Genomic DNA, 16048 nt, shown 5'->3' on the forward strand with positions numbered 1-16048 from the left:
GGGATAATAAAGACTTTAAATGAAGTAATCACTGCAAAGCTCTGAACACATTTCTTGGGCCATAAGATGGATATCACATAAATAATAGGCATTATGATGATGATTAATAATTATCAGTTTGAATACTATACTGTTCCAAAACAGTTAAATCACATCAAAGTGAGGAACAAGAATAAAATTTTTAAAAATTCACTCAGTAAATTATTCAGATAGGTAATATAAGTCACTATTTCATGTTCGTTTGGTAAACAAAAATACAAAATACAACAGAGTAAAATAGCCAGTAATGTAAACTAGTCTGCAAAGTAGTCTGCAAAATTGATAACTGTTATAGACAAACTGGTGATGGATGTAGTTTGAGGCCATGTGAATTGATTAGGAAGACCAATTCCACATAAGTGATGAATGGTGGTTTTATGATACTATAAAATGAATAAGCCACAGTGGTTGCATGTCCTGAAGACACAGGAGACAATATTAAACAACAACAACAACAACTCTTAAAGATACAATATTGCTTGTGATTATCCATGCAGCTCATGAGTTTTTTTCAATATAATGAAACTTCAAAGAACCTAAAGGTTTTTCATTATGTTGATTTCTCCCAGAAGAGTGAAAGAGTAAGGTGGGATCTAGACCATACATTTAAGACACTTTTATCTTAGAAGCCTGGAAGTTCTTTCTTTAGTTTAGACAAAATTTGTCTTTTCTATTCAATTACTATATTAAATGCTTTTTTGTCTCCCTCAAAATGCAAAGTTTTTTGGATTCACCTAAAGTGATTAGCCTCAATTAATATTTACTAAATGTTGATAAAAATGAGTTACACATAACAATAACTTTCATTTTCTGTTTCACATTTTCAAGATAGAATAAAATGCTTTAAATAAAATGAATACATATTTATTTCTGCAATGTTAATAAGCAATAATAAATTGTAAATAAAACAACTGACTTTAAGTGAAAATATTAATGTTTCAGAAACATGCTATCTTAAGTGATTGCTGTCACCTACTGAAACAAGAAAATGCTTTTATTGTCTTTTTTCTTCCCCCCACACCTGACCATGTTTAAGAATGAACAATAATCATTGGATAAAAGGACAATTATATGACATTTAAGGAGGAAAGTGAAGTCTAGAACAAGAAGACGAGGAAGGCAATGGCACCCCACTCCAGTACTCTTGCCTGGAAAATCCCATGGACGGAGGAGCCTGGTGGGCTGCAGGCCATGGGGTCGCTAGGAGTCGGACACGACTGAGCGACTTCACTTTCACTTTTCACTTTCATGCATTGGAGAAGGAAATGGCAACCCACTCCAGTGTTCTTGCCTGGAGAATCCCAGGGACAGGGGAGCCTGGTGGGCTGCCATTTATGGGGTTGCACAGAGTTGGACACGACTGAAGTGACTTAGCAGCGGCAGCAACAGAACAATAAGAAAATAGTTTTATTGTTTCTATTCATTAAATGCTAATAGCATGTGCATATGCCTGGAGAATCCCGGGGACGGGGTGTGCTGCCGTCTATGGGGTCACACAGAGTCGAACACGACTGAAGCGACTTAGCAGCAGCAACAGCAGCATGCTAACATAAGATGATAGTTCTATTTTACCTTTTAGATCTACCTTTTAAGAAAGTTTTGATTGATGCTAAAACAATACTTACCCTTCTGCCTTAACCCTCCATGCTTTTTAGAAAATGGCTAACCTGAGGTTACTGACCCTGAGAACACAGGGATAAAACTTTTAGGGACTCTTTGATACCATAGTTGTATCCAGAATTGTGTTCAAATTTGCCTCACTCTCGTCATTTCAGATGATGAGATAAATACAATAAGTAAGATCCGTGGTCACAAAACACTCACCACAGTTAGCCTCATCTGATGCGTCTGCACAGTCCGGATCCTCATCACAAACCCACAGCTTGGAAATGCAATGTTTTGTAGTTTTACACTGGAAGTAGTCTGGAGAACAGCTGTTTTCAGCTTAAAAGGAAAGCATCTATTAAAATGCAGCTTTGACAAGAATAGATGTTTTAATTTTTAAAAAAATAAATAAATTTTAAGTTAATCAATTGAAAATGTATCTTCTCTTAATTAATAAGCCCCTGACGGTGATAAGTTTTAACTTTTAATTATCTGCAATGTATTCCTTTATCTAATCCAGTAGAAATAAATAAAACATATTTCTTCAATGATGCATTTGATAAAAATAAGAGTTTTCAAAATCACCCTACCCTTGATTAAATACCTTGAAACTAAATTTAAAAAATAATTCAGGTTTTTTCAAAATATGTTTTTTCAGATAAATTTAAGAATTTATACACATTTTTATAAATAGGAAGACATAAATCAGAAAATATTAGTGAATGAGAGAATAAAAAGCATAGAATTTATTAAAACCTCTAGTTGTGCTGAGGTTTTGAGAGATGAGGCGAACATCTGACTGAAACTATAAACTGCTTCACAAATCTTCGTCAGTTTAATAGATCCGCTCCTAGAATGGCTGACCATAAAGAACTGGCACTGACTTTATTCTGAATGCACCATCTTAATCAAATTGCTGGATGACTGAACATTATTTACTGATAAAAGTTTTAGAGGAATAAAATAAAACTTCAGCAAGACAGAAATGTTGACAGCAGTTCTGCTGAAAGCTTGAACTTGACAGCTGCCCTATGGTTCAGATCCTGTGTGTCCATGTGTCCATGCCTGCCTGCCTATGGGCACATATGCATGTGATGTAAACTGTTCTGCCTTCCATTTTATGATTATTTGTTTTTCATGAGATATTGAAATAAGAGGTGAACAGAAGTAAAAGTATTTTACTATTGTTTTTTGAAGTACCACGTTAAGATATTTTAGGAGGAGCATTATTTAGTTTCTAATAAGTAATTTTGTTCAGATATTTTGCCCAGATTTTTGTTTCTTTTCATACACTCAGTATGTTATTACTAGGAAAAAAGCAATCTCTAATAAAAATGGTGTTGATTTCAAGTAACTAATTAAATCAACAGAAGAAAATTACATGTAGCTACTTAATAAGGTAAAATATCATTTTTAAAAAAACACTATAATCACTGATAATTTGTTTTTGTTGCTTCTCTTAAGGATGATGTGGATGAATGCATGTTTCTTTGTGTTTGTCATAATTTCCAGGTAGCTTTTTAGTAAAGATCCACCCATTTAAACTTTCTATTTGGTTTTATATAGCATTTCTTAAATAATCCATCCCTATAGATATTTATGTGGAATTATTTTCCCATCAATGCAGTTATATTTTCTACACAGTATATATTTATGATGAACAATAGTAATTTTTAGAGCAATTTCAGTTGAAAGACATAAGACAGAGCAATTAGAGGTGACTTACGACAGTCCTTTTCATCTTCCTCATCCCCACAGTCATCTTGCCCATTACATCTGAGGTTTACTGGGATGCATTTCTGGTTCTTGGTACACTTGAACTGACCTGAGAGGCAGACATGTGTGTCTAGAAGATAAAAAGAATGAAAAATGTGCGTTAAAGTCTGTATCTGAATTTAAACCGGTGCAAACATAATCAGTTAAGATTTCAATTTATGTTCAGTAGCTATGAATATAATCACCTACCACAGTTGAGTTCATCAGAATTGTCCCCACAGTCATTCTCTCCATCACAGATGAAAGCAGGCAGAGCACAGAGCCCAGTTCCACACTGAAATCGGCCAGGCTGACATTTAAATTCGGCTACAAGAGGAAACATAACAGGTATCATGGAATGACAACCTTAGCTCATGAGTCTTATAACAGAGCTTTTCTGGCATTCAACAGAAAATCTAGATAGATAGATAGATCGATCCATAATATATATACATACATATATATATATATATATTATATTACTATATTATACATATCCTACAGCACAATATGACTGTCTCATAGCCAAATAGCTATCAGATTCAGAAGGGCAGTTAAGCTTTGATCAACTCAGGTGGCCTCCAGATTGCATTTTATAAACTAACAATAAGAACAAAGATATTAACAACATATAAATGTAAATATATATATGTTATTGAAAAACATTTAAATATCTCTTCATTTCAAAGACATGGTATTAGGAGGTTAAGTGGCAGAACATAATTTACTGTAAAATTTTTAAAAGTTATTTCAATATCCCTTAAAAAAATTACTTCTCTTTGATTGCTTTCCTGCCTATAATGTGTTAACAGAGGAACATCTGTCCTCAATACATATTCCCTAGCATTATTTAAAGCAAATGCTTTCTATAACTACATATTTTAAATAAGAATGGTTGATATTTATTCCTATAATCTTACTAATACTTATAAATATGTTGTTTATAACTATAAGATATAACTAGTAAAGAACAATATAACTAGTAAAGATTTTTATATATAATACATATGTTTTTATAATAAACATCTTCTAAAGGATAAAGCAGTTTTTGCTATATTCTTTGGTTTTATATAAGCAAGAACAACAACAAAGTAGGAACTACTGAATATCTAGTTTGTGTGAGGCACTGGGCTAGGATCTTTCTCACATACAGTTACTAATTGAATTTCATCATAACCTTGTCACCTTGGCATTACCCTAGTAGCTCAGACAAGGAATCTGCCTGCAATGCTGGAGATCCGGGTTTGATCCCTGGTTTGGGAAGATCCCCAGGAGAAGCAGATGGCTACCCACTCCAGTATTCTTGCCTAGGAAATCCCATGGACAGAGAACCCTGGCAGGCTACAGTCTATGGGTTGCAAAGAGTCGGACATGGCTGAGTGACTAACACTTTCTCATCCTGACATCACCATGTTCATTCTATAAATGAGGGAAGTAAGTCTCAAGATACTAATAATTCACCCAAGAATATACAAGTTTCAAGTGCCAGAGGTGAAGTTTAAATCCATATCTGACTCTGAAGTCTTCTCACAGACTATGTTGCTTTACAATAAACACTTATCTTTTGACTGATAATCTTTATGTATGTTAATAATCACTGACTTTGAGATTAATAATATGCTGTTTATTAGTTCAAATCAGTCAATCAAATGTTCATAAATTATATTTAGAACTTTCTTTGGAAAATAAATTATGCCATAAATTCTTCTTAACATTAAAAAAAATCTCTTAATATATGCATGGCTTCCATAGAAGCAAGTTCTTAAAGTGTGGGAAGTCATTTACCTTCAGTTTACAACATTTATTAATTAATCACACTAATGTTTAAACTGGGTGATGCTTAATTTTCTCTAAACGTGCATTTCCTCTATTTCCTGTTGCTTCATATATGAATTCCTTAAATATTTATTTGCCCATAATTGCTGTTGTATTTTTCTTTATTTTATAACTTTTTGGTGTATGATAGCAATTTTTAGACAAATTTCAGTTCATAGCCATAAGTAAGACAAGACAGAACATCTTGAAGTAATTTATGACAGTCCTTTCCATCTTCTTCAGTCTCACAATTATCTTGCCCATTATAAATGAGGCTGTCCAAAACCTTTCCATAAGTTGGGTTTAACTCTTAAAGGAGTTTCACTGTCTGTTAAATAACTGAGAAGCCTATGTGACCTTTAAATTGGTCTTTAGAATGATCCTTGATATTTTGGACTACTATAGGATGTATAACTACAAACTTATGATGCCAGAGAATTCTTGATGCCTCACTTTAACTTCATTTACATAAATAATATTATTGAAGTTTGAAAGTATGTGAACCTGTAATCAAGTTTTTCTGCTTTTTCAGGTGAAATTATCAGTACTGTCAGTGGTTCTTAATATCTGCAAATTTTGATAATGCGGCTACTCAGAAATGAGTCCTATTAATAAGCATGCCACAGACTCGTGTATATCATTTTCCATCCCACCATGGCTCTCAAAATAAAGTGTCATGCCTACAGATGTTCTGTGCTGTTAACCTGTCAACTCTAAGTAATAGATCATTTACTAAAAGATCAGAGAGATAATATCACCAATAAAAACATAGTATTGGTATTTAACCAGGGTAAGGATCATACAGAGACTCTTAGATACTAGATGTCTCTTCAGTTCCTCTTGAAAGACATTAAAGTTATATTTGTTCACCAAATATTCTGAAAGTGGATAAATATAAAAAGTTTGTTATACTAAATATGTAGTTTATTTTTCATATCAGTATGTCTACAACATGAAATCTCAGTCAAGATTAAAATAAGAGTTCAGAAGTTGTAAATATTTCAGAAGGGGTGCTATTGATTTAATCTGCAGGTCATTATGGGATAATTCTTTAAAAAACACTTCAGTAAAACTGGCCTGGAAAGGTCACCTTAATATGAGAACTAAACTAACTAATAATTGTGTATTTCTGCAAATTACAAAAATAAGTTGTATTTATTTTACTATAACACAGGAGAGTTTACTTTATTGTGAGAACATTAATACATTTCAATATGTAAATCTCAATCTCAACCATAATTTCTTATTCCTTGATTCTTGATTCTTTTTAATTCAACAACTTAAGAAAGTGATTCATACATAATTGTGTACCTATGCCTCGTAGATACTTCTCTTCATATGTTGTCCATCATAGTGAAAACAAAAGCTATATTTTAAAAAATCAAAGGGTAATTAACTTTTCAGAAAAAGAAAAATAATAATAGAAAAACAATGACTTTTTTCCTTCTCATTGAATATATTATTTTATGCTTTTTTCCTTCTCACTAAAAATATTATTACTGCTTGCCCACACATAAACGAAATATATGACAAAATCTTCAAATGTTTGATACACTTGGTAGTGACCAGAGAGATGTAATATAGCTCATTTAAGTAAACATCTAGAGGTCTGAACTTCAAAACAGTTTTGAAATTATTTGCTGGTGAGTTCTATATCAGAAAATATCTAGCTTTCACTAAGACAATGCATTGTCTTTCTTTAGTGCAGGGATGTTGATCTTGAATTCAACTGTCAAGTCCAAATCATGGCAACAATCCACTGAGATGCTGAGCGAATTATCATGATTGACTGCAAGCATCTTCAACTTGACAGGTCAGTATTAGAGTGGCCTGTGGAGTGAACTATAAAAGGCTATCAAGGAAAAGTCTCCTGATTGTCTGTTAAAAGGTTTTATTTTAAAAATAAAAGTTTTAAAAAGACTTTATTAAAAGTCTTTTAATAAAAAGTCTATTAAGAGACTTAATTAAAAAGTCTCTTGATTGTCTATCTTAGGTTACCAAGGGAAAGGGAAGTTGCTCAGTCGTGTCCGACTCTTTGCGACCCCATGGACTGCAGCCTACCAGGCCCCTCTTTCCATGGGATTTTCCAGGCAAGAGTACTGGAGTGGGGTGCCACCACCTTCTCCAATGAATGAGTCTACCTATTTGTAAAAATGTGGCTGATGAAAACAGTGCAATCACTAAGGTATCACACTGTGAGAGTTCAGTTGTCAAGAGGGAGCAACTCAAAGGACATCACACAATCTATAAACCAGCTGGAAGGAGTCATCCAGACTTTGCCCTGCCTAACCCTTTCTGGGTGATGATTAGACAAGTCCTCATAGATGATACACTGTGTGCAGAAGTGCTGATCAGAATCAGGTTTGGCATGGTACACGACTGTATTGATGGTTTGAGTCACGTCACTGTCTGGCTTGGGCTTTCTAATAAGGATCTGGCCCCCACCGGCAGCGACAAGCTTAATAAGGTTGTCCTTTGGATGGTTACCAAAGATAGATATAAATAAACAAAAAGCACCTAACCAAGCCAGGAGCTTCTCTGGTGGCTCAGAGTGTGAAACATCTGCTTGCAATGAGGGAGACCTGGGTTCGATTCCTGGGTTGGGAAGATCCCCTGGATAAGGAAATGGCAACCCACTCCAGTACTCTTGCCTGGAAAATCCCACGGACAGAGAAGCCTGGTAGGCTACAGTCCATGGGGTTGCAAAGAGTCAGACAGGACTGAACGACTTCACTTCACTTAACCAAGCCAAATGTCAAGATATAATTGATAGCCACTTTAAGGCAACTATTGAGAGCACTATAAATTGCCTAAGAGCCAACTAATGACTTATACTGGAAAAATCTGACTTTTACAGACTTTTCAGTATTTTTAATACTGACAGGAAAGTTGAAGGGCTGTAGCCTTTAAAAGCAAGATTTCAGTCATTGAGTGGCATGCTGAAAACCTGCCCATTTTTGTTTCTAACTTAATGATATATCAAGTCAAAATCATGATGATTTTTCCTTTGTTGATCATTACATGAAGAGTTTAGTTATTCCACAAGTAAAAAAAAATCAAGAAAGTGAACACTAACACAAATTGCTGAGGTGTCACTGTAAATGTAATAGTGATCAGAGACATACACAAGATAATGCCAGAATTTTTGCTGTATTTTTAACTGGCAACATATAAAACCTTTCTATTCCAAGTTTGCAAAACTATCAGAAGCCAAAACTTATGATCTTGCTTCTGTTTTCCAGGTGGGGGGAATTTAAGCTCTAAATTCTAAATTCCTACATCGGCCAGTGTACTCACGGCAGTCGTCTGGTTCATCAGATCCATCACCACAGTCATCCACGGTGTCACATTTCCACCAGAATGGAATACATTTATCAGTTTTGCAGCGAAACTTTGAGAAAAAGAAAAAATAAAGATTATAGAACTCAACTCATATATAATGGATATTTTAAAAACTCACCAGGACACAGCAGCCTAGCCTACCTTCCTGCTGCAAACATGAATGTAGTAGTCTTAGAGCATTCCACCATAGGAGTAATCGTACAGCAAGAGCAAAATGACCAGTGAGGACAGCACTCTGTTCAAGAAAACCTCCTGAGATTTCCTGAACACAGACATGTTCATGAATTTACATATTGTCTATGGATGCTTTTCACCACTACAACAGTTTAGTAGCTCCTACAGTGACCATGTGATTCACAAAGCCTAAAATAGCTATTTTCTGACTCTCTACAGAAAAAGTTTACTGAACACTGAATATGGCTAAAAATCATCAGAGATGTCAGGAAGAGGTATTGAGTTGAATTCATTTTGCTAATTTGAATTAATTTAACTAATTTAATTTAGCAAATTTAATTAATTTGAAACGTTGTTCCTATTAACTTCTCACTGGCCAACTATACACAGTGACCAAGAAAACTCAGCCAATTTATTCCTTAGTGATCTCAGACCGCAACCTTGTCCTTTTGTCAGCAACATTCAGTTACAGTATATACTCATAAGATAGAAGGAACTAAAGAAAATCACATTTTCCATATAGAAAGTACATGCATCATAAATAGTTGCCATGAAAAAAGTCAATACACTTAGTAGATTTATTCTAGCACTTCAGATTTTTCCTTCTTCTGAAATTTGAAAACATTAAGATATTTTCTAAAATTTATTCCTTTTCAAAAAGAAAACAAATTCTATTGTAATTCCCATGTGAGTAACTAAAGTAAGGTGGCATTTATCTTAGCATGTTGCATGCCAGACAGATTTGTAACACAGAAATATATAAGCTAGGTTCAATTTTCTCTAATGAAAATGGATTACCAAGCTAAAGTTTCCTCATTTTAAATACTGTTACTATCTTTAAGTAAGGCAGAATTTGATGCAAGCCTTTACTGAAACTGTCTGGATATTCTGGAGCTGAAGCGTGTATATATACATATATATGTAAAGAATCTACTTGCAATGCAAGAGACCTGGGTTCAATCCCTAGATTGGGAAGATCCCTTTGAAAGGGGAATGGCAGTCCACTCCTGTATTCTTGCCTGGAGAATCCTGTGGACAGAGGAGCCTGATTGGCTATAGTCCATGGGATGGCAAAGAGTTAGACACAACTGAGTGATTACCACACACATACATATATTATTAATATATATTAATAAAAGAGTAAGTCGCCCCCACCCACTGGCAATATAAGAGAGAACAGAGCACTGAATTCAAGCGAAAATCTCCCAGTTCAACTGAGTTTCCCATATTTACTTAGCCTGTGGTCATGTTTCTTGTGGTTTTCATAAACTACCAGAGGAAGAATGTTACTATTATACATAATGACTGCTGGAGATATAAGGCTAACTCCAAAACCAATTGCCGTGAACAGTAAACATTTCCAGTCATTGCAGTATATCAAAGTACATTAGTAAGATGATTTCAAGTCTCCTGAGTATATTTCAAGCCCCTCTAATCAAGATTTAAAAAATACTTAAATGCATTTTTTAATTTTACTAAATATTTCTGGTTTAAATAAACATCCACTGTTGGAATGATGTACAACATGATGATTGTGCTCGCCACTTCATTTTTAATAAGGACATAAAAAGGTTTTGAGTTAAGGGAAGGCTAGGCTAAAATATATTTATTATTATTTCTTATGCTAAACTACATCATTTTATTCATTAGTCTCAGAGGAAGATTTCTTCTATTTTGTGTCTGGGTGTTTTTTTTTCATATTTAAATATAGTTACTTTAAAAAGATAAATGATAAATATAAATACAAAACATTCTTCATGGCAAATGCTCTTCAAGACTAATATCTTCATAAAATAAATTGCAGAATGCCAATTATGCACAAGAATAAGCTATAAAAAATCTAAATGTTCCTACTAAAATGGATACATGGATAAAATGTAATTACTGCATGTAGTGAAATTTACTCAAAATAGGAACTGTCTCCACTAAAAATAAGTAAATTCATTTAAATTTATTAAAAATGTTCTAATTAAAAAGATTTAAATATAATATTTAAAGTGATTTATACTAGAAGAATGGGACCTAATTTTGATTTTTTTATCAGATTTTCATATGTTCATTTTCAATCCTAACAGAATTCTTAATGGTGTGATTTACCTATTTTATTTTTTTAAATCAATGATACTTGGGCATGTGTAATTGGCTGCAGCCACTCAATGATGACAAATCAAAATCCCTTAGTAAGATACATATCAAAATGCTTAAAGATATGATTCTGAAGTACACAAATTATCTGCTTCATTTGAAAATCTACCTCACTAAATATGGTGTTTTTATGAATTGATTTTTATGCAAGAAGTATACAGTATATCTTGTTTTCCTCCCTTTATATCACAAAAGAATCAATGATAAAATGACTGTGTAAACCACAAGACTTATAGGGACAGCCACTCATTGACAGTGCAGCTGAAATGTTACTCTTCATTAACTTTTTTCTTAAAAATGAAGCAAAGTGATAACTGTTTTATTCAGGAAGTACTGAAAACAAAGATATCGGATCCATGAAGTTCTGTTGTCACTGTTCTGTCTTGCTATAGTTTTTTTTTTTTTTTTTTTAATTCATGGAAAACTCTATTGGGAGTATTTGAAAAATTATAAATATTTCAGTCATATAACGACTGATGCCAAATTGAGAAGTAATTTAGTTATATGAATAATACTTTTCTAGGTTCATTTATGTTTTCATTGAACTGACTAATCAGACTTTTTGCCATTGAGTATATATAATTCTAGGCTTTACTATCTTAGTAATTTGAATGTCACCACCTCAATGGACACGAGTTTGATCAAGCTCCAGGAGTTTGTGATGGACAGGGAAGCCTGGGGTGCTGCAGTCCATGGAGTCACAAAGAGTCGGACACGGTTGAGCGACTGAACTGAACTGAATTTGAAACATCTTACTCCTTTTCTGACTATAGCAAAGCTCAGGTTTTACTACATATGTTTTGCTGTTGAAGATTTTCATCTGTGTGTCAAGCATCCTTTGGCTTTATTTTCAGCTGGGTAAGAAGGCTCACCTCATTGTAAGTGGCTTAGACAGGCGTCATTCCTAAGTCACCTACAACCTCAGTGTTGGGCCTCAATAGAGGGACTCTGATCAGCTCCAAATCAAGAGAATAGAGGTTATTTCAGAAGAATCCAGACGTTAAACTGAAAATGTGTCTAAATTAAGCAAAATTAACAAAACTTATAATTTTTTTCTTTAAAGATATGACTTCTCTCATATTTTACCTCTAGGTTGCTTATTTTATCTCTCATTGTGACAAATTTCTAGTTTTATAAAAGTATTGAACTTTGCTTATATAAGATTATAATTCAAGTGACCCTTTTTGCAAATAAAACAGAGACTGTGACATATGTTTTCAACTAGACATCAGACCCTCCTGATGGCAGCTCACACTAACTGCACACATACTCAAGTATAATCCAGTTGCACTGTAGGGCTAAGGTAAGAACAACAACACTTACTTTTCCCATGTAATCTTTATAACACATGCCTGGAAATATCATCATTCCCATTTAGAAGATGAAAAACCTGAGTCTTCAAGAAGTTAAGTATCAAAGCCAAGATATTAAATAACTCAGCTTACTTAAAGCAGTCAGGGTTATCATCATATTGAGTCTGGCTTCAGAGTCTGCCCCCTTAACCACTACACATACTGCTGAGAGGTTCGATCTTTTCTCTTGTGTAGTTCTTTAATGGGTGATCCTCATAGTCATAAGTTAAGAGGCAAGTTGAGCTAGGATTAGCTTCTCTCTTTGAAAATAGACACACCCTAAGAGAAATTCAGTCTTTTGCCATAATGTCACTGCCACTGCTAGAATTGGAAAACAAACACATGCAAAAGACAGAATCCTAAGAATAAATTTAGTCACTCTTAAAAGGAAATCACATGATTTTTTTGACAATTTTATCTTAAACAAGATAGTTACTCAAATATTAAAATCAAATGTTATAATGTCATACGACTTTTCTTCAAATTTTGGAAGTAAAATAGCTAAGTCTATGTAACTGCCATTAAGTAGAAAACATAACTTCTGAAATATACTGAAAATTATTACATTTTGAAGAGAAAGATTTCAGAAGGAAATTATTTAGATCATATAATTTTTAAATAAAAATATCTAGAAAATACTATAAAAACTATCTTTTCCATACCACTTAACTCTGTGGAATGAGACAGGGGTAGAGATGGTGATAGAGAACAGGTTACCTAGGAATTTTGTTTTCTTATCCTTAACCGTATGTCTCAATCACCCTGGCATCTTGGAATAGGTCAAATCTCTTCTGATGATTCTGCTGTGAGTGGACATTCTCCTATATTCACTCATGATTTGCATAGTTATTCTATGTAGGTCAGTGTAAGAATGGTCTCCATGTTTGTTTTGTCTTCCAATTGAACCCTATTTGTATTTCCTAAAGTCCCATTTTAACAATATGCATCAAATTGTTTTTCCCTTACTCTGTGGCCCTCTCTATAATGTATGAAATATTTATCTGATGTTATACCAAACCAAAAAAAATGATGTTTCAAAAATGGTTTAAGTAAACAAAACTCAGGCAGAACCTTTATAATAATTTGCTCATACAGGCCATGAACTAATTTCTAGAAGTCCACTCACCTGACTGGCTGTGCAGTTGGATAAGCAAGTCCTGTTATCAGCTGCAAGATAGAAGTTGGTGGGACATGCGCAGGTGTGACTCTTTCCAGGGGCTAAAAGGCACAGATGACTGCAACCTCCATTATTTATCGTACAGAGGTGTTTGAAGACTACAAGTAAGAAAGAAACAAAAAAAAAAAAAACATGATAATCAAGATTAATAACATAATATGCAATTAGAAATAAGACATTTGAGCTTCGTAACATGTATTTGAATAGAATGTCATAATCAAGAACTCATCAATATTATAAATATAAGTTTATTTTGCTACAAACTCTACTCATTATCCTATGACATTATTTTACCATTAAATAATTTTAAAAATGCATTTCTACTATAGTGAGTATCTTAGTAGGAAAAAAGTGTCCATCAGAAAAATAAACAGAGACTGGAAGTATTTTGGATGATTGTATACATAGGATTAGAAATATAAATGTAAAATAAAATAATGAAATGATGATCTATATCTGAGAGTACAGTAGCTCTCTTTTCCAAGCCAAATTTATGTTTTCAGCAAAATAATCAAAACTTTATTCCATATGGCCTGATAAAATTCCTACTAGACATATGCTTGATACATTTCTCATTTTTGGATCCCCAGAACTACTTAAATATAGTTTCTTTCACCTAGCACTCAAGAAACTGGAATCCTATAACCATTTTATAAATATATGATTTCAATAATGCAGTATTCACCTCTCCAGCTATATGTACTCATGTCATTTAGCTTAATATGATTTCAACAAATCAACATTCCTTGCAGTTTTATTGATCTTGAAACCATATCCCTTAACAGCAGCTTTTGATATCAGATGAATTCATTCTATACAATTATTCTACGCAATGAAATCTAATAATCTTCTCAAAAATAAATTTACTCTTAACCCTAAAGGAAACAAAAATGGAATGTTACTAAAAGATGTTGATGCATTTATGGAAATCATGGAAAGAATAATTACCATCAGGTTGTCTATAAGAATGATACACCTGGATATCTGTGATGGCATGCCATGAGTTAATCAGTGAGAGTCTGTCTGCTCCCGAGGTTTTATGGGCACGGCTGAGTGACTTGGTTTTCCCATCAGTCCAGTAGATGTAGTCTTCAAACAATGTTAGTGCAATCACCCCTGGAATATCTTGATTAGGGACTGTAATAGGAGATGGTAAGATTAATGTTCAGTCTTGGAAGACTGCCAGTTAAAATATTCAATACTACATGGGCTGACAGATACAACTGCGACAGAACTTCATGTGAATAATTGCTGTGACAACCTGTCAGGCCAGCAAGGTTCTTTATTACCAGTTAAGAGAATGCAGGATCTAGCGCAGGAAGTTGCTTTGCTCAGGTTTAGATTGGTCCAACCACTGGGAAGAAAAATGAGTTCAGTCTCGCTTAAAGGTAAAGACTGCTTCACCAGAAACAAATAACATCCAACATTTAAAAACTATATATATGTATATCTCCATCCAGTTGTTTTTAACTAAAATCCTCCTTAAATCCACAGGTCACTGTACTGCTTCTGACACTTTTAAATGGACTAAAGTATATATCCAGGATGAAACATCTATCTACCTGGAGACAGAGTGACTACAAGACTACTATTAACCATTTTAGTCACTGAGGTTTTATGACTATTTTCACTTGCAAAATAAGCCAGGATCAGGATGGAGAAATATAAATGCGACAAATGACAATGTATCATGCAGATTTAACTATCATAAACCTGTATAGTTGCAGATTAAAATTGTTTTATAGTTATATGTTCATGACACAACTGGGTTTAAATGTCAATAGTAGATTGAGCATCACAAAAGTAAATTTTTCACTCAAAAGATTCCAGGGTCCTATCAGGTAAATAAGATGCAACAAATTTGTTTGGTGGTTTGGAGTTAAATCGTTTTAAAATGTGATAGAGGTTTCTTCAATTCTTTTTTTAAAAAACAATAAATAAAGAAAATGGAAATTGCCTAATTTGCACAAACATTCCAAAATATTTCTCAAGATAAATTTTCAGATCTACTTTTAGAAATCCTGCAAAGTGTTCATTAATGAAAAAGGGTACTATCTAGGTAATATGTTTAGATTAGATTTTAATGATAGAATTAATGTTTGATATTCAACAGTCACTGAAAAACTAAAGAACTTAAAATATAATTCACTTTTTCCAGGGAGGTTTATAGTAATACTTTTTAAATGCTGGGTAAATTTATATTATTAACTAGAAGCAGCCATTTTGATCTAATAATTTGCTATTTTTACTCAGGTGGACCAAATATGATCGGAGAATTCACTATGACTAAGAAAATGTAGAAACAAAAGAAATAAGACTCACTGACTACTATAAATAATGCAGTGTCTAGTCAGAAATCCATCTCAGAACAGACTGTGCATATGAAGGATGTAAAAAAATTAAGAAAAATTCAGATGTGCACACTTTGATCAGAAACTCAAAGTGAATTATCCATGTAACTCCCAGACATGGAACCCATTGCCACAGTGATAAGTAAAATTGGATAAAGAAAGATGAACAGTAGGACATTTTACCAAAATGAATTATGTCTGAGTCATTTATATAAGCTATGCCCATTCTCCCCCTTCAGTTATATAAGTTCATTTCAGAAAGATAAACAAATATAGAAAAATGTTAATAATTG

General features: G+C 33.4%; 1 protein-coding gene across 1 annotated transcript in view; it reads right to left on the reverse strand.

The window, feature by feature from the left end:
* LRP1B (low density lipoprotein receptor-related protein 1B) overlaps window positions 1–16048 on the reverse strand; it is a 1806191-nt gene that overhangs the window by 242623 nt on the left and 1547520 nt on the right. The window contains exons 61-66 of the mRNA XM_010853706.1: window positions 14353–14541; window positions 13354–13502; window positions 8512–8605; window positions 3610–3726; window positions 3371–3490; window positions 1864–1983 (exon numbers count right to left, since the gene is read on the reverse strand). Coding sequence (XP_010852008.1) covers window positions 1864–1983; window positions 3371–3490; window positions 3610–3726; window positions 8512–8605; window positions 13354–13502; window positions 14353–14541 — 789 coding nt within the window. The remainder of the gene's footprint in view (window positions 1–1863; window positions 1984–3370; window positions 3491–3609; window positions 3727–8511; window positions 8606–13353; window positions 13503–14352; window positions 14542–16048) is intronic.

The sequence above is a fragment of the Bison bison genome, unplaced genomic scaffold, assembly GCF_000754665.1.
Source record: "Bison bison bison isolate TAMUID 2011002044 unplaced genomic scaffold, Bison_UMD1.0 scf7180017864330, whole genome shotgun sequence".
In the NCBI taxonomy this organism is placed as follows: Eukaryota; Metazoa; Chordata; class Mammalia; order Artiodactyla; family Bovidae; genus Bison; species Bison bison.